This window comes from Pteropus vampyrus, unplaced genomic scaffold (genome assembly GCF_000151845.1).
Source record: "Pteropus vampyrus isolate Shadow unplaced genomic scaffold, Pvam_2.0 Scaffold50, whole genome shotgun sequence".
NCBI lineage: Eukaryota > Metazoa > Chordata > Mammalia > Chiroptera > Pteropodidae > Pteropus > Pteropus vampyrus.
Window position 1 is genome coordinate 8,728,017 of NW_011888831.1, and position 19,330 is coordinate 8,747,346.

The 19,330-nt window shown below is 33.8% G+C and overlaps 1 protein-coding gene across 1 annotated transcript in view; it reads left to right on the forward strand.

The window, feature by feature from the left end:
• The first annotated feature begins 962 nt into the window (after positions 1 to 962).
• Positions 963 to 19,330, forward strand: part of ATAD5 (ATPase family, AAA domain containing 5) — a 34,470-nt gene continuing 16,102 nt past the window's right edge. Inside the window, exons 1-12 of the mRNA XM_011360017.2 lie at positions 963 to 1,434; positions 3,979 to 5,894; positions 6,524 to 6,632; positions 10,424 to 10,588; positions 11,028 to 11,154; positions 11,689 to 11,770; positions 13,899 to 14,083; positions 15,321 to 15,478; positions 15,970 to 16,129; positions 16,581 to 16,910; positions 17,855 to 17,951; positions 19,145 to 19,224. Of these exons, the coding sequence (XP_011358319.1) occupies positions 1,369 to 1,434; positions 3,979 to 5,894; positions 6,524 to 6,632; positions 10,424 to 10,588; positions 11,028 to 11,154; positions 11,689 to 11,770; positions 13,899 to 14,083; positions 15,321 to 15,478; positions 15,970 to 16,129; positions 16,581 to 16,910; positions 17,855 to 17,951; positions 19,145 to 19,224 (3,475 nt within the window). The 5' untranslated portion in view covers positions 963 to 1,368. The remainder of the gene's footprint in view (positions 1,435 to 3,978; positions 5,895 to 6,523; positions 6,633 to 10,423; positions 10,589 to 11,027; positions 11,155 to 11,688; positions 11,771 to 13,898; positions 14,084 to 15,320; positions 15,479 to 15,969; positions 16,130 to 16,580; positions 16,911 to 17,854; positions 17,952 to 19,144; positions 19,225 to 19,330) is intronic.

Below are 19,330 nucleotides of genomic sequence, written 5' to 3' on the forward strand. Positions count from 1 at the left end.
CGATTTTCTCCTTGGGCAGTGTTCTTACACTACATGAATTATCAAAATACCAAACCAAAACAACAAAACAGTATATACTTAGTGCAGTCTCTCTCTTCCTGAAAAATCTTATCCAGGGCTAATACTTTTCAAAGAAAAAGTAATTACCACTGATTTCATTGAAGAAATTTGTGCCCTTTATTCTGTCAAGACAATAACAAATACCATCAAGATGAACTCAATTACATCAATTATTAATATCATTTTGCATAGCCCGACCTTACCAGGTGCCTTCTCATTATGATTTGACGTGTCCTTTTACCTGTCTTTTTTCAGCACTTACATACTGTTCAGTTAAAACTGCAATCAAAATACTGTATACTTATGTAACTGCAATTGTAATGTAAAAAAAAGTAAAGCTAAACAAATCCATGAAAACAATGCAAATGATGTATGAGATTATCATCACTACAAACCAGCAAACTACTGGCACCCTGCAACGACTCTGAACACAGTGCAAACCAGCTGAGGCGATCAAACCAGCTGAGGCGATGACCTTGGTCTCCAAGCTGCTCGCGAGGACGAAATCCATAGGAAGATATGCCTCCTTAGTTCAATTAATGGTAGAAAATCAAAACGCCGGACCCCGAATAGGCGCATCTTGAGACAGAACGCTTGCCAAAATGACATTTTATTCAGAGTGGAAGGAGTGTAATCAATTGTTATTTCGTTTTCTGTATTTTTCAAATTTCCACTTCTAAATAGGGGTCAGCCTGGGGCGTAAAAAGCCTAGGGTTTTAATTCTGTCACTAACAGACGTTAGTCAAATCATGTCCTCACCTGTGACACTGGGCTTGAGAAGTTCGAACCCTCCAAGTCCCCGCTGGTTTTAAATTCTGCGGTGCGACAATTCCGCCTCCAACAGGTTCGCCAGAGATGTATTTTGGCCCTCTCGCTTCGCCGTCCGCGCAGCCTCCAGAAACAATCCTAAGTTCCGCCCCCTGCGCTCCAGACGGCGCGAAAACCCAATTGACAAGAACTCCCTCCGAAGCCCGCGGGTCGGATCTGCGTTCGGCCTGCTTTCTCCGCCGGGGCCGCACTCCCGAACTCTCAGCCTGAAGTGCCTGCCTTGGGGACAACCCGCGCTCACCGGCTGCGCCCTAGGGTTCCCTCTGCCCGCGCTTTCTCACTGCGTCTTCCCGCGTTCGACTCGCTTGACCTGGGCCCAGCCTCCACGGACCGCTCTGGGCGGGTGGGCGCCGGGAGTCCGAGACAAACTCGGCGGCCCAGCTCCTCGTTCCCGCGGGAGCCGGCCGCCTTCATGGCTTCCAGGCATGCGGGGCCGGGCTGTACAAGGTCCTAGGAGCCGGGATTCCGGGCAGCAGGGAGATGGTGGGGGTCCTCGCTATGGCGGCGGCAGCTGCTCCCCCTCCGGTGAAGGACTACGAGATTGAGGTGAGCTTGAGTTATCTTCCTCCGTCTGTCAGGGATAGGTGAAAGGTGACCCCGACTTTGAATCCATGAGGGGAAAGGAGGGACATGGTGAGCCCTCAGTTGTGACATTGTGTAGAACAGTTGCTGGAGTGTGTCGTTTCTTAAAGTCATGATAGATCCTGACAAACATTGAGATTGTGAGATCTTTGCAGGGCCGGGTTAAGTTAGGACTTAAGATAACCAGTTCTCAGATCCTGAAATACTGGTGGAACTTGATATTTTGGACTGGAGAAAGGTGGAGAATCCCGGCGTAAGTTTCTGTTCGTGATATAGGTTCATAGAACTTTAGCGTTGAAAAGGATCTTTAAGTTCAACTAGTCCATCCCTCTATCTATCTGTTCTAGGAATGCCACTTAGAATGTCACTACAGGAATCAAACAAGGGACTTTATAAAAATCGCTTACTTTGGCTGTCTAGAGCTTAATATACTGCAGATAGGAATCCGGGCATGGCATACTGTTATTCTCATGTGTTCATCAATGAATTGCACTAAGTTTCAGTGAAATACACTAAGCTGTCGTTGTAAAGAGGTTGTAATGCCTTGAAATAGACAAGTAGAGTCTTATAGTAGACAGTTGCTATATTCTTATACATTTTCATCTCAAGCTAGCATTCTAACTGAAGTATGCATACTGGTGTCCTTTAAAGGTGAGCTAAGGTGTCTTTTTGCCTGTTTAACTGGGCTCTTCCTTATTTTTTAGAATCAAATTTTGTCTATTTGCTGATAGGTGTTATGCTGATACTTGTTTGTTAAATCTAGGCAGTTGCTCAGCTTGTCTCAGGTGTGAAGAAGGACTTTTGGTACCTGAATTACACAGTTCTTAATTTTTGTGTGGTCAGTTTTATCAATCTTTTCATTAAGTTTCTGCTTTTGGTTCCCCGCTTAGAGAGCCTATTTCACAGTGATATTTACTGTTTAGTATTTTAAGGGTAAGGGGCTTATCCACATTATTTTACTTAATATTAATCCTGTGATACATTATCTGTATTCTACAGATGAGAGAAGGTTAGAAAGTAATTAAAGGTAACTTAAGTTAGAAAAAGTAAATTTATTTAAGGTCCCACACTAGTAGATGTCAGAGCCAGCACTTGGACTTAGAACTGCCTTCAGACTATGGTATTATGTCTCTGATACCATCTCAGGGTAATAATAATATTAATACTAACAACTCTTTAGCATTTCCTTCTAATACATTTACCATTTAATTTTAACACAAAATTTTAATCTGTCTATAATTTATTTTGCTTCATATTTATCCAAATGATTAGAAATCTGTACCAATATCATTTAGTAACTACTTCTTTGTCCACTAACTTGAATGCCACTGTTATATATACCTATGTCTTTTTCTGGTTTCTAATTCATTTAATTAAGTTGCTTGACTTAATGTACTATGCTTTTAATCATGGTAGCTGTACAATATGTTTTCATTTTCTAGAAGTATAATGACCCCATTCATTTCTTATCTCTTAAAAAATGTCCTTGTTATTCTGGCAAACTTATTCTAACAAATGAACTGAGGGAAGTTAAAATTAAAGAAAAGACTGATGGAGCTTTTTGTAACCAATAAGCATTTTATTTTTTGTTATGTAAGTTGCTAATTTATGACCAACAGAAATAAAAGCTTTAAAAAATCTGTTATTTATTTATTTAATTTATTTATTTAATGGTGACATTGGTTAATGAAATCCAATAAGTTTCATCTGTCCACTTTAACAGTAAGGCGCGCGTGCGAACACACACACACTGAGTGTTCATCTCCCATAGTTAGATTTCTTTCTGTCACCACATATTTGACCCCCTTTACCCTGTCTACCTCTCCCCTCCCCACTACCCTCTGGTAGAAATATAAATTTTTAACATTATAGTCACCTTGAGGGTAATAATGTAGGAGGGTAATAATGTAGGAGGCAGGCAGTAACTGTTTAAATAACAAAGTAAAACACTGGAAAATTTTGTTTTATTTGTGGTAAGTGTCCTTCACCATAACTTTTACTTGATTAGTAAATTTTGGGATCCTAGGTTTGTTCACTATGTACCTAATTCTCAGAAGTAGAAAATTTGTTTGTTTTTAACTAAAAAATAAAAAGGGAATGGAATTAACATTCATAGAGTCCTTACTATGCATCAGACCTTATATATTTTTATGTAATGTGTTCATTATAAATTCTGTGAGGTGAGTGGTACTACTCAAAGGTTATAGGGTAAACAGAGGCCAAAAGAAATTATACATAAGTAGAGTGGCCTTAAAATTTTTTATCGAAGTGTAATATGTAAATATATATGGTATAAAGTGTGCAAATTATAAGTGTATAACTTGATGTGTTGAGATTTGAATGTAGGCTTAACTTTAAAGCTCTCTTTCTTTCTGATATATCATGTTATCACCTAAAGGAGCCTTCCTTTTTTATCCATTTATGTAAAATATTAGATCCAGGTTTAAAATGTATGTTTTGTATTATTTTGCTTGAAATAAGTGCCTTTTTTAAATTTTAAATCAATAGGTGTGCAAAAAGCGAAGGAAAGATGATGACAGATCTTGCGAAACAATTACAAAGTATTTATCACCAATAGGGAAGACTGGAGACAGAGTTTTCTCTCCACCAAAATCCAATAATATTCTGGATTATTTTAGAAAGACTTCACCCATAAATGAGAAGACTCAATCAACACAAGAGTACAAGATAAAATCATCTGCACCATTGCCTGCTGACAGCAGCAAAGACTCTAAAATACCTTTGGAAATGTTCTCAAATATAGGGTTTAAGAAGAGAGGAAAGAGAGTTAATTTGTCTCATCAATTAAATAACATTAAAACTGAAAATGAATGTCCAATTCAAATTAATAGTAATGATAGCAAAGAAGACTCTAGTTTAAATAATGATTTTGTGGAAAGTAGCACTTCTGTTTCACTGTACAAGAAACACGTAGAAGTACTTGCAGAAAGTACTCAAGATATCAAAAACCAATCAAGCACTATGACCACCAAAAAAAGTTCCAAGAAAGTAAATCCTAAACAAAGGACCACAAAAAATGATTGTAAAAAATTGAGAAAAAGGAAGTGCCGAGATATAATAGATCTATCTGAAAGTTCACCCTTGGCAGAGGAACTAATTCTCCTTAAAAAAGATGTTAAAGATACTAAGCAGATAATGCCTTCCCCAATTAATGAAATTGAGAATACTGCAAATGATGCAAACTCTAGCGATAATATGACAAAAATAGCCCAGTTAAATGATGGTACAATAACTGTCTCATATGAGGAATTTTTAAAAAGTCACAAGGAAAATAAACTGGAACAGATATCAGACTCTCAAATGTCCATTTGCATTCCTTCTGAAACTGTTGAAGATAGAGTCAAAGGTGGTTGTATAAGTGCTATAGAAACCTGTGAAATTTCCCAACGAGTCCTCTCTAGGACAGTTACTGTTCTTGCACAAGTTCACTCTGTTCCCCCCAAAAAGACAGGAAAAATAGCCTCAATTTTCTTGAAACAAAAGCAGTTGGAACTGGAAAATAGTCTATCTGACCCTGAGAATGAACAGACAATTCAGAAAAGAAAATCTAATGTTGTTATACAGGAGGAAGAATTAGAATTGGCCGTTTTGGAAGCTGGAACTTCTGAAAGTGTGAAACCAAAATGCACTCTAGAAGAAAGACAGCAGTTTATGAAAGCATTTAGACAGCCAGCAACAGATGCACTTAAAAATGGAGTCAAAAAGCCTTTTGATAAGCAGAAAGAGCTCAGTGAAAAAGCTTTAAACGAGGAAGGAAAAGACAATAATTCTAAAAAAATAATAGAAAATTCCAATATCCAAATGATTTCAAATAATGGTAGTTCACAGCCACACACCGATAAAGGAAGTTTTCCTAAGGAGAAAAGTAAAAAACTGAAGAAAAAAGATAAGGAAATATTGGATACTGGTGCTGCTCCAGGCGAAAATAGAGAGGGAAATACTCAAAAGAAAAAAACTTTTTCCTTTACAGATAAACAAAATAAAAATAGGTTTAGAATGAGTTTAAGACAAAAAACCTCAGAAGTTTATCAAAACAGACTATTATTTAACAGTAAAAGTCTTATTTGTGAAGATACAGCAAATGATGACCCTCTGAAGATTTCCTCTCTGTATAACAAATCTTCAAGAAAAACTAGCACACCAGTTAAGTATAAGGTTATACATTCTGAAGCTGATACTGAAGACAACTTGGTAAATGTTTCTACTCCCAAATCAACCAGAAGATCTGCAAGAAGTAGCAGCATGCCTACTACAATAATCACTAGAGGTACAGATTCTGGAGATGCACCAAATGGTAGTCCAGTAAAGGCTTCCACTCCAAAAGCAGCCAACTTAGCAGAAAAGCATAGCTTATATACAGCGGAATTAATAATAGTATCCTCTGATTCAGAGAGCCCTATTAGGTAAGGTAAAGTTTTGTTTTTGTTCTAAAGTTCTTAAATATTATGCATATACCGTTAGCTGGGAAGGAAAATACTTCAAGTATTAGAGAATATTTTTTTTCAAGAACACAGCTGATTTATAAGGAAAAAATTGTTTCAAAAAATGCTGAAAATTTCCCACATTTAATATAAAGTCAGACCTAATTTTAGAATAATTCTAGATATATTTTAGATGAGTTCTAAATCCTTATTCATTACAGTTGCTAATCTCTGGAGAAATATCTTTAAATATGAATTCTGTGCGTTTAACAAACATGAGATTAAAAAGTAAGTCTTAGAACTTTATTGGGTAAACTAGGCTATACACTATGAGGTATATACTTGCATGCTGGTTCTGGCTAATATAAGAGTGATCTTAGGGGCTAACTTCCTGTAAGGTACATGATTTTTAAAATAATTTATTTTTTTTAAGTTTAACATTTAGTTTGCCTTACTTTTCAATCAGTAGTTTGAAACAAATGGGGTATTTCTGTTTAGAACTGTCCAGAAATTGATGCCCTAGTTGGTTCTTTTCTGTATTTAATTGAAGTTCTTAACACATTATACTCATGGAACTGTTTCTAAATATCTTTTTTTTTTTTTTTTTGCAGAATGAAATTCACCAGAATTAGCAGTCCCAAAAAATCTAAGAGGAAATCTAAGAAAAGATCCAAGAAATCTGAAGCAACTGATGGAGATTTTACCTCTCAAACTAGAAAGGTAATTGAAATATTAGATAGTCCTAAAAGTGGATTCTGTTTCCTAAAAAACAATAACTACTACTATTGGAAGTAATACGCTACAAGAAGATTCACATATTTCATGGATCGGTTAACTACAGCCCTATATTACTTTTCACTTATTCTGTTTCCTCTAGCTAGTTTATTAAGATATTAAGATATCTTATTGTGAGATGAAAGCAGTTGATGAGGACAGAGTATAATTTACTTACAAATAGTGTTGTTAGAGTTACATTCCAATAGGTCATGATTGAATGTTTGGTTTATTTATGTAGATTAGAGGGTAAAAAAGAGGGTCTCTCAACCCTGGTACTGTTGACATTTTGGGCTGGATAATTCTTTGTTGTAGGGGACTATCTCGTGCATTAGAGGATGTTTAGCAGTAACCCTTGCCTTTACCCATCTCCCCTATTTATGACAATCAAAAATGTCTCCGGACATTGCCAGATATCCCCTGGAGGGGGGAAAAAAACCACCCTCAATTGAAAACCACTCCTGTAAAAGGAGAAGTAGGATATATAAATAGCTGCTTTGGGGAAATAAACTGCTAGGTTAGAAAGTAGAGTATTAGAATTTGGATTCTTTCCACGGTGAGTAGGTACAGGTATGTGTGTTTTGTAAAGCCAACAAGATTTTTCTTATATAATCCCTGGGTAAAACCTACTGCTACAGAAAGTTGGTATCTCTTGTTTTTACTTAACAGTTATTATTTTTTGACTGCTTATCACATTCCAGGCATTGTGCTTAGTACTTATATTATTAATCTCATAGAGTAACAATTTAACTCTGTTTTATAGATGAAGAAACTTCAGGTTCATTGATTAAGAAAACATGAAGTTTATATGTGACTCTGGGAAGTGACTTTCCTAGAGTCACACAACTATAAGTAGTTAGAAAGATGGTTCTTAGCCTATTGGAAAGCACTCTAGAATCTAGCTGATTATACCACAACTAAAGGTTGAAAGTCTCTGAAGTGTACTTTATGTCAAATATTTTATTCTACCTAGTTTAATTCTGGAGGATAACTTAAACTTTTATTTTAGAAAAACCATGCCTTGTTTTGTACCATATACTACTTAGAATTGTGACTCAGTAATAAATTTTCTAGCAAGACAGATCTCAAAATTTATTGTATCCAAATTGGGGCCCTTATCTGAATTTACTTAGATCAGTTATTTTATCTCATACTAATCATCTGTCAATGAACCTCTTACTACAGGGTCTTGTTTTCTGAAGCTTTGTCCAGGCTCATTTACTAGCTCTAGGAGAAAATCTTAGTCTGATTTTCTGGGAGAGATTTTTCATGCTTTTTTGAGAATGAAGGTAAATTGTTTTTTTTTTTTTTCCAAGAGCCTGATATTCATAACGGCTCTTTTAACAGATATTTGCAGAACGGCTCTGGCTTCATTTTTTTCATTCCATAAGTATTTATTTAATGCAATACTATATGCTAGGTATTAAGGAGATAGTCAAGCGTGATACCCAGGGTTCTGGCTTTTGAGTGGATGGTGTTGCATTTCACTGAGATAGGAAGATGACTAGGTCTGGGAGAAAGATGAGGAATTTGGTTTTGGAAAAATGGATTCAAGGTCCTTGTGGGATGTCCAAGTAGAACCATCTATAATTAGCAGTTGGATCCATGGTCCTAAATCTTTGCAGAGATTTGAACTAGAGGGAAAGCTGAAGGAGTCATTAGCATATTGGTGGTAACTAAAACTCTGAAAATGGATGAGATGATGCAGGAAAAGTGTATTTGGTGAAAAGAGAAGCTATCCAAAGATAACCCTGGGGATACTCCACAGTCTTTAAGGAATGAGCGGGAGAGAACATGGAAAGAGTGCCTGAATTGGTAGAACAACTAGGAGAATTTGATGTCATGAAAGCATTTCATGGAGAGAGTGGTCAGTATTGTCAAATGCTGCAGAGAGGTTTAGTGAGATATTAATTGAAGTGTCCATTGGTTTTTAGGAGTCTTGGTAAGTGCAGTTTAGTGGAATGGTGAATGCACAGGTAAAATTGCTTGCCTGAGGTTAGGCAGAAAGGAGGAGGACAGATTGAACTCTTTTCTAGGTAGAAGAACAATGGGGCCAAAGAAGGTGAGAAAATTTTTAAAAGTGGTTGAAATCACATGCAGTGTAATCTAAGCTGGGTAGGGAATAGAGGCTGTTGAACAGGGAAGTAGTAGAGAGCTGTCAGGACTGAGGTTCCATGGGTAGTCAGGAGTAACCACGTAGGAGCTGAGAGGATAGGTGGCTAGGTTAGAAAGTAGGGTATTGGAAATGATTATTTTTGAGGTGATAAAATTATGATTGATTTTAAATTTATTTTTCTGTTTTGTGTTTTTCTATATATTTTTAAAACTTATCTGAAAAATAACTATTAGAAAAAACACAGGTTTCAAGTAATAGCAATACTACTTGCCAGAATATATATGTGTTTTTTTTCCAAACATTCACTAAAACATGTCTATATAACAGTTTATTTCAATAATTGAGTTGTTAATTTAAATTTAGGTGGATTATTTTGAATACTAACTGACCGTAGGTTCATCAGCTTGCCAAAAGTTTTGCTAGTAGAACAATAAAAATCTATCACTCTCCTACTATAGCAGCAAATCCATAACATTCCTAAACTTCTTACATGTGTTTTGAATATCTGTGCCTATTCTTTTTAATGTGTTTTTTAAAAACATTTTAAAGGTTTTAACAAACAGCAGGTATTTCTTTAAAAAACAGAGTAGAAGTATATAGTTTTATATACTTTTTATAGTTACATGTTTCTCCTTCCAGACTTTATCCTAGGCTTAAATAGACATCTGTCATTTTTAAAAGAGATCATATAATGTAAAGCTGTTCTGCGCCTTGCCCTGTGTGTGTTTTGAAATCCAGACATAAAAACCTGTAGAACTCAGAAGATAGAAAAGCAGTTTATCAGGAAGATAATATTTAAATGCACGAGATCACTTAGCACATCAATGGCAGAGCCTGGTCTGAAGACCAGATTTTATTCTTATCTGGTTCTCTTTTCCATATGTAATACCTTTTCAGATATCTCCAAAGGATTCGGCCTGAGGTGACTAAAATCAAAGAATAGATGCTATGAAGATGGTGAGGGAAATAACCAACAATTCTAATCTATACTATGGACATTTTTCTGAGTGTTTTTCACAAACGTAGTTGTATTTATCTGGATAAATTTCAAGTAAGAAATAAAGGCAAACCAAGTATAACTAGACACCTTTTAATTTAATTGCCTTGGTAAGATTTGAATAACCATTTCTTTTATTTAATGTGATTTGTGATCGTGTTTTTCTATTATAAATATTTTAATAGACTTTTTTTAGAGCAGTTTTAGGTTCACAGCAAAATTGAGCTAAAAGTACAGATTTCTCATATTCTCCTTGCACCCATACATGTACAGCCTCCCCCATTATCAATACCAGGGTAGTACATTTGTTATGATTGATGAACCTACATCAACACATCCAGAGGCCATAGTTTCCATTAAGGTTCACTCTTGGTGTGTTCTGGTATATTCTTTGGGTTTGGACAAATGTATAATGACAGGTATCCAACATTATAGTATTATACAGAGTAGTTTCACTGCCTTAAAAATCTGTGCCCTGCCTATTCATCCCTTCCTCTCCCCTTAACCCCTAATAGCCACTGATCTTTTTACTGTCTCCATCATTTTCCCTTTTCTATTTTTTTCTATTATGAAATATAATGTGTTTGCCAGTGATCTAAATTAATATTTTAAATTTTTGTTTAGGCAATCAATACTTCAAAAAATGTATCAAAAGCAAAACAATTGATTGAAAAAGCAAAAGCTTTACACATCAGCAGGTCAAAAGCTGCTGAAGAAATAGCAACACCTTTAAGGCGTTCATCAAGACATCATACTCTTCCTGAAAGGAAGAAAATGTCAGACACAGAGGTAAGTATAACAAATATTTATTGGTATAAATTTTCTCCTGTTCTACTGTTTGGATAAAGTTATAAGGTATAATTGTAAGACAGCCTTGAGGTGGTAGAAAGAATATCATTTTCAGTTCTGCTTTAAAAGCCTTTGTCTATAAATATGGTCTGAATCCTTATTCAGTCAAAATCTTTCATAAGCTGAACTACATCTTCCCTTTCTTCAAAACAATTCCCTTACTCATGTACACACTTTTGGCTCTAATCACACTAAATTATTAATTTCTCCCCAAATGGTGCATTTTTCACCTTTTTCAGTTTGTGATCTCATGATGGCGAGGTATATGGAGCTGCTCATGTAATTATCATGTCTATAGCTTTTGCACTGTAATCCTTTTGAAATTTTAATGACATTAATTGTATGACATTTTAAACATTTTTTTCGTATTCTGTCTTAGGACTCTGTAATAATAATAGATTCAAGTCCTACTTCTTTAAAGCATCCTGAGACAAATCAGAAGAAGCTTCAGTGTCTAAATGATGTACTAGGAAAAAAACCTAACAAGACTCCTAAAAATGTACCTGGTAATCAGATTTAATAACATTTATGATGAACATTAGAATGTTTGGGGGGTAATTATATTGTTCCTAATGCTCTCATTCTAATTTAATCTCTTGTTTTATAAAATGTAAACTTTTGATTGTATTAAATACTTCTATTTTAATAAGTAAGGTTATAATGTAGTGAAGAGTTTTGCAAAGGGTAACTGAGCATATTTTAAGTTATTGCATTTCTGTATATATTTATCCTCAGTTAAGTTAGAAGTTCCCAACCCTGACGACTAATCATCAAAATCATCTGGGTAAATTTGAACAAAAGTTAAATCTTTAGTTCTTTTCCTTAGACACATTTGCTAAGAATTTCCAGAGGTGGGTTGTGGGAATCTGTAGTTTAAAAAATGTTTGTTCTCCAGGGGATTCTGATAGTGATTTGTCAGATTGAAAGACCAGATCATTATATATAATTTTTGAAAGTTTAAAAGATATAATTTTGAAAGCACCTGGAGATTAGTGGAGATGATAAACATTAATACTAACCTAAGTATTTATTTTTCTAAGGGAAAATGAAAGTCGCTCCTTTATTTCTTACCAGAAAGGCTCATAAAACAGCTGATCCTATCCTTGGTTTTGATGAAAGCAGGTCAGTCCATATAAATTTTTAAATGCCAAAATGTTTTATGGAATGTATTTTGTACTTATTAATTTACATTGATGAGAAAGATGACAATAGTGACAGTGCTGCAACTGAATTGAAAGATCTTGGTCTTTTGCAAACATTTTGTGGCCATCTTCAGACAAAATAGTGGAAAAATAAACAGGCAAACCATAAATATCAAAAAGCTGATTACGAACCTATTCAGTAAATACTTAAATTCCTACTGTGTACCAGCCACTGCTTTTGGTACTAGGGATGTATTACGGGGAACAAAACATACATATCTTATATGCTTGAGGCTTATACTCTAGAAGAAAAACAATCTATGATTAAACATTACTGGGCCAACATATGAAATATTGCAGTGTGCTAAGAAAGAGATACAAAGTACTATTACATATTAAGTAATTTTGGTCTGGTTAAGAAAGGCCTTGCTGAAGAAATGACACCTGAACTGAAGGATGAGCAGGAATTCATCAAGGGAAGGAAGTGTTCCAACCAGAGGGAATGGTCTGTGCAGTCTCTATAGCTGGAAGGAACATTGTAAATACAGAAGATTGAAAGAATGCCAGTGTGACTTGAGCATAGAGAGGAGAGGTGAGAGGAATGTGAGACTAGGCTAGAGAGGTGGGTGCCAGGATGAATATGGACATTTGGATTTTGAAAATTTAATCTGACTGCTGGATTAATTTGGCTATTGAATAAAGAGTGGAACAGAGGAGGTCTTAGTGTGGATGCAGACATTCAGGTGTGAGATGATGGATTTATGTACTCAGGTGTTGGAAATGATGTATGAAAAGATTTTAGAAGATGAATTTAAAAACTTGATAATTAATTAGATCTGAGGTGCGAGAGAGAAAGGTGTAAGGATGACACTTACGTTCTGGTCTATGTAAGTAGATGGTACAATGGAAGAATACCAAATTTAGGGACATTATGGGTTCAGGTTATTTTTTTCCTATTTCAGTGTTATTGAGATATATTGTTAAATGCACAAATCTTAAGCATATAGTTTTGATAAATGCATTAATCAAGATATATCTTTTACTCCAAGAAAGTTACTTACTCTTTTTCTGTTATCCCCACCACCACCATAACAAAAGGTTACGACTATTCTGATTTCTATTATAGACTAATTTTATCTGTTTTAGAACTTCACATAAACTTTATATGTATATAAAGTTATATATATATATATATATATATATATATATATATATATATATATAACTTGTGTCTAGTTTTGCTCAGTATGCACACACATAACTTTGTTCAGGTATAATGTATATACAGTAATATGCACCCATTTTAAATAAATGGTTTGAGGTTGAATTAATGTTCACATCTGTATAATCACTACCATAATAAAGATACAGAACATTTTCATCACTCAATAAAATTCCTTCATGCCTCTTTGCAGTTAATCCCTGTCCCCTCTGCCCATAATCCCATGCAATTCCCTCTGGTCTGCTTTCTGTTGATATAGATTAGCTTGCCTTTTCTAGAATCTCATAGAAATGAAGTCATATAAGAGGTACACTTTTGTCTCTGGCTTCTTTCAGTCAAGATAATATTATCAATAGTCTCTTTATTGCTGAGTAGTATTCCGTATATACCACAATTTGTTTATCTTTTATTGATGATCATTTGGGTTATTTCTAGTATAAGGCTGCTATGAACATTCTTATACACATGTGGACAAATGTTCTTATTTCTCTTGAGTTAATACCTAGAAGTAGAATTGCTCTGTCATTAGGTAGGTGCATGTTTAACATAATAAGAATAAACCAAAGTACTTTCCCATGTGATTATTCCATCGTATAAATGGAACAAATATGAGAGTTCCAGTTGCTACGCATTCTTGGAGCTTTTGGATGGTAGGTGTTCACATTTTGTGGATGTCTTTGAAGTCATTTTTTTCTATATATGCTTATTTTTATTTAATTATTTAACACTGATAGACTTGTTTTTATGATAAGCAAAAGAATTTGACCAGCTAACATCATAGCTGATTAAATCTTTTCAAATTAAATTAAAAGATATTTTATAGATAGTTAACTTTTTAAGTGTTTATAAACTTAGCTTTCCTTTTTCACATTATTTTCTTAAAAAGTCAAGATACATCTGAAAGATTTCAGGATTGTGATGTGCAAGCTAAAGCAAAGCGCGACTTCCTAATGAGTGGTCTGCCAGATTTGTTGAAACGACAAATTGCAAAGAAAGCTGCTGCGTTAGATATGTACAGTGCAATGAGTACCAGTTTCCAGAGAGTTATTCATGTACAACAAAAAGATGATGGTAAGCTTGTTAATTATTATCGAATATTTACTTTTAAAATGTTAAAAGTGGTGAAATACATGGTGATGGAAGGAGACTAAACTTTGGGTGATGAACACACAATGTAACATGCAGAAGCTGTAGTATAATATTGTATACTTGAAACTCATAGATCTTTAAGAATCTCTCATAGGAGCTCCAGCCCTGTTCTTGTCCAAGCTACTGTTGAATGTTTAAGGGAAATCTGTCTCCACAACAGCTTCTGCTGTTTAGTAACATACCTATCTTTTGGTATATTTTCTGGAATAGGTAACAAGTGGCAGTGCTTCATTGCTGTAGTTCACCCTATTCTCACATGCACTGTGCACAAGAGTGAGCACAGGCCTCTTATAGGAAGGCGTTAGCTTGATCATAATTCTATTTGTATTCTAATGCTGTAGCAACCACAGTCTTTACTTATATAGTTTTAAATTGCAGTTAGTGTGCAAAGCCTTATATCTTTACTTTGTCATTGTTTCTACCTAGGGTTATTTTTGTAAGCACAAAAACAGATATATTCTCCTTAACTGGTTTTGTGATTTGGTTTAGTGCACTCCTATTATGAAATATACACTATGTTCTATTCTTTCTTTTCTTTTGTGTTTCTGACCTTTGTACTTTTTTAGGTTTGTTCAGCCTCTCATTTGTGTGGAGAACTTCCAGCCAGTCTTTGTAATAATATTCTACTTTTCTTTTTTTCGCATCTCTGCCACTGGCCATTCAGTTATTTTTTACTAGTTCAGCTTTATATAGTGTTTTCTAATAGTATGTTCAACTATAGAAATTAGTTATGCTTTTCTTCCCTGATTTTGATAAACTCATTTTCACAGGAGTGCTACTGTAAAACTTAGCATGTCTCTTTGTAGATGAGCAGATGAGGCAAGCACAGAGAGAACTTCTCTCTCTTAGAACCTTAAAGATTAAATTTTAAACCAGGATGCTAACTGACCCTGAAATTTTTACTCTGGGTAGCAAGGTAGATTTAAAAAGAAAATTTGCTAATATTTGCTTATTTCTAACAATTGGGAGGAAAGACGAGGTAATTTTTATTAACTGTATTTGTTGGAGGTGAGGATTTTGTTTCTTTGTACTCATCTGAGTTTTGGTACTTTTGTATTAACTATGTAGTTGTTAAGTCTTTTCATGTTTACATATTTGACATTTGATAAATGGAGAGTATGTATATGAAAGTAATAAAGACAAATTTTTTGTTTTTTAGGGTGCCATTTGTGGCATTTGAAACCACCTACTTGTCCTCTCTTACTTAAACTTAAAGAACTGAATACTAAAGTAATAGATCTCTCGAAATGTGTTATTGCTCTTGGTGAATTTTCAACATTGAATTCAAATTTGAAAAGTAATAATTCAGCTATTGGGGTAAGTATTAGAGAGCTCATCCATTATAGGTGTGTCCGTCACATCTTTCAAAGGAAAAAAATTGGATATCTACTATCATAGCCTAAAGTTCATTTTTTCCTAGAGTCTAGTTTTAAAATATAAATCCCAGTTGAAGTATGCATTTCTTTCGAATGCATACATAGAGTTATAAAAACATTTTATGCATTAACGATAGCCAGTTTTAAAAGAAGATGACATTATATAGCACATTTAGGTACTTTATAACATAATAAATATGTAAAGTACAATTAGTTGAAACAAAACAATAGAAAGATGAACTAAGTCCTTCAAAAACTGTGCAAATGCACCTTTGCCATCAAGGTTGTATTCAGTGACATTGCCATCAAGGTTACATTTAGTAACTAAGTTTAGTTACATTGATATTGACATGGACAGAAAGTTGGTAGTACTGTGCTTAATGTTAATAAATGATGTGGCTCTATTATTAAACATGTTATTCTTTATTTCAGTTTATGGGGAAAAGGAAAGATTTTACTGAAGAAGTAAGAAACCTTTTGCTGGAGGAAATTAAGTGGTCAAATCCTGAATTTTCTTTGAAGAAATATTTTCCTTTGTTTCTAAAAAAACGAACTGAGCAACAGGTACCCTCTGAATGTCATCATAAACAAGGTTAGTAATAATTATTATCATTTACTTTAACATTTCACTTTTGAAAACACTAAGGCAGTCATCAACCCATGGAAGTGGTCATAACAAAGAGAAGATCGTTTGTGGTTGGCAGGGAGGAAACTGAAGGAAAGCATCTTGTGCAATACAATGTTAGCCCTAGCCTGCTTCCAGAAATGCCAACCTAAAGACAGCTGTAGTTAAAATATTAATGTTAAAATATTAATAGTTCACTTGAAAGCTTTATATGAGATAATTTGAACTAATATAGCTTGTACAAAGGCAGTCTAAAAAACAAAATATTCAGCTTGCTTTCAGTATGCCACATTTGATTCTTGCCTTTCACTTTATAGTAACAAGACTATTGGATATTTTGAAGTGATATTAAGATTATTGGATATTAAAGTTTTTTGTTGATTAGTAAGCACGTGTATTTCTGTTATTCCCCATATAGAAAGTCCACAACTAGAGCCTGATGTCAGTCAAAAAGAAACCAAAAGGAAACGAGTGGAAACTGAAAATCATAAGTCAAAAAGAAAGAAACCAAATGAGTATTCAGAAAGTTCAAAAAAGATAAATGGAAAACCAAAAGAACTTGACAAAAGAAACAACTCCACTGAAATAAAGCTAGATTCTTCCAGAGGTCTATATTTTAAAACATCCAGGAAGAAACAAACTGCTTTGAGGACAACATGTAAAGTGGAAACAGAAAAAGTAGAAGATTCTGATACTCTGATAATAGATGATGACAAAGAGTCTGTATCAGAAATATCTTCTGTTCTTGGTAAATTAGAGTTTCTCTCTCTGGTCCTAGAACTTTTTTTTTTTTAACCTCTCACTTCCCCTTTCTTTTCATATATGCTTATTGCAACATTCAAGTAATATATATGTATAAAATAAGAAGTAGAAACCTTAACCAATTAGTCTTACAGGTCACATGTAACAAATTGGTGTTTAGTCTTTGATTTTTCTGTACTTCCATAAATACATATGCTTTTTTAAAAAACAGGGATAATACTATACATATTATTTAACACCTGTCTCTCACATCTCTGACATGTTCCCATTCAGGTTACCCAGCATTTCCAAAGTATCCTGTTGAATTGATTAATCATCTATGTAGCTTCAGAGTATGTTTTAATATTTGTACAACAAGTCTCCCATCATTTTTAAAGACAGTTTTCATCATCTGCTCTACTAAATGAACTATAGTTTCCCTTACCCCCATAAATCTCATTAGAGTTTTGATTTTACATTAGTTTATAGATTAGATTAATTTGGAGTAAATTGGCACCTTTATAACATTCCTTATTCTCAGTGGGGACTACAATATATATCTTTACTTACTGAGGATGACTTGGTTGGACACTTGAACATTTCTTTCCAGTTTTCAAAAGAGCCTCCACTAAAATTATCCTGTCTTTTTTCTTTAGATATTTTTTATGGTACTAATTATTTTTCACATTTCTATTATTCTTGAGTGGTTATTAAAATTTAAATGTGTACTTTTAAATCTTACTGTCATGAGACTTTATGGTGGTTGGTTTTTAAGGAGGCATTTGATGTAAAGAATTTTAAATGTAATATTGTTTTGAAATTGACTTTTTGGCATTTTATAAATATGTATTTGTATAAATAGTTATTATTACATGAAACAATAATATAAATGTCTAAGAAAATATGCTTATGTCAGAGAGCAAATACTTTAATGTGTATTTTTTGCTTTAGATTCTGGAACTGAAGACATGCTTTGGACTGAAAAGTATCAACCTCAGAACTCCAACGAACTCATAGGCAATGAGCTAGCTATAAAAAAGTTACATAGGTTGGTAATATTTATAAAGAAATTGAGAAATACTTTATGAATCTAGTTTTATTATTTCATTCTAAAATCTAGAAATTATAAAGTAATGCATAGCACAATCTTTAAAAATTTTTTAAAGGAATTTTAAGTGAAAAGTAAGTATCCTTCTCTTTTCCGTAGAGGTAAATGTATTATTAAAGGTTCCTTGTAAAACCTTCTAGAAAAAATTTTATCCTTATATTTTTTCCTTCCTAACAAATGGGATCATAATACTACTAATTCACTTCCATAATCTTTTGTCTATAATTCCCACATCCAAAAAGTTCTGAAAACTGAAAGTTTATCAACTTTATTACACAAAGTTTATTGTCTTAATTGATCTCACCTAGTACGAGTTCATACATTTTTTAAAAAATAGAAATAGTAAGTGATTATGGATGTACTGCCACAGACCTCTTTAGGGATGTTATGTGATATATGGTATATGTACTAAATTACCTTTCTAATATCTGAAAAATTCTGAATTCTAAAACTCACCTAGTCCAAAGGATTTCTTATAAGGAATTGCAACTCATAATAAGAGTTTAACACCTTGAGCGTGGCACTGTTATAAGCATTTGCATTGTTCTTAGCTCATTTAATCCCTAGAACAATATGAGCGTAAATACTATTGTCCTTATCTCATAGATGAGGAATCAGGCCTGGAGAGGTTGAATTATTTGTCTAAGGTCACAGCTAGAAAGTAGTGGAGCTAGAATTTAAACTCAGATAGTCTAGCTCCAGACTAGAACTTAATCTGTTGTATACTTAGCATTGTATATTAGACATCTTTTATGTTATCACACAATCTACCTAAGTTCCTTTTAGTTTCTGTGTACTAATTTCCTGTATAAGTGTGCCATAATGTATGGCACACTTAATGTATTTTTCCCCTGCTGATGTACTTCTAGGTTTTTCCTCTTGGAGGCTAATATAAACAGTGTTGCAGTGAATATCCATGTGTATATAATCTTGTGTATTTAGGCAAAAATTATTTTAAAATACTGATGCTCATGTAAAAATATTTTACTAATTATCGATTCAGAAGCACCATGAAGTACTTAACAACTAACAATATGCCATAACTTCCTCCCACCAAATCATTTTAAAATATACTCTACAAGATATCTATATTCTGTGAATTATTTTTATTAACATACATTTTCTTATGTAAGTTGGTTGAAAGACTGGAAAAGAAGAGCTGAATGGGAAGAAAGACAAAATTTGAAGGGAAAAAGAGATGAGAAGCAAGAAGGTATTTTGAGTTTTTTTTTACACTTCACTGAAAATTTTTAGTTAGATTAGCTAAAAACTTTTATTAAATTTCTTAATTGGTATTTTATATTTGGTTTTCTAGTTTT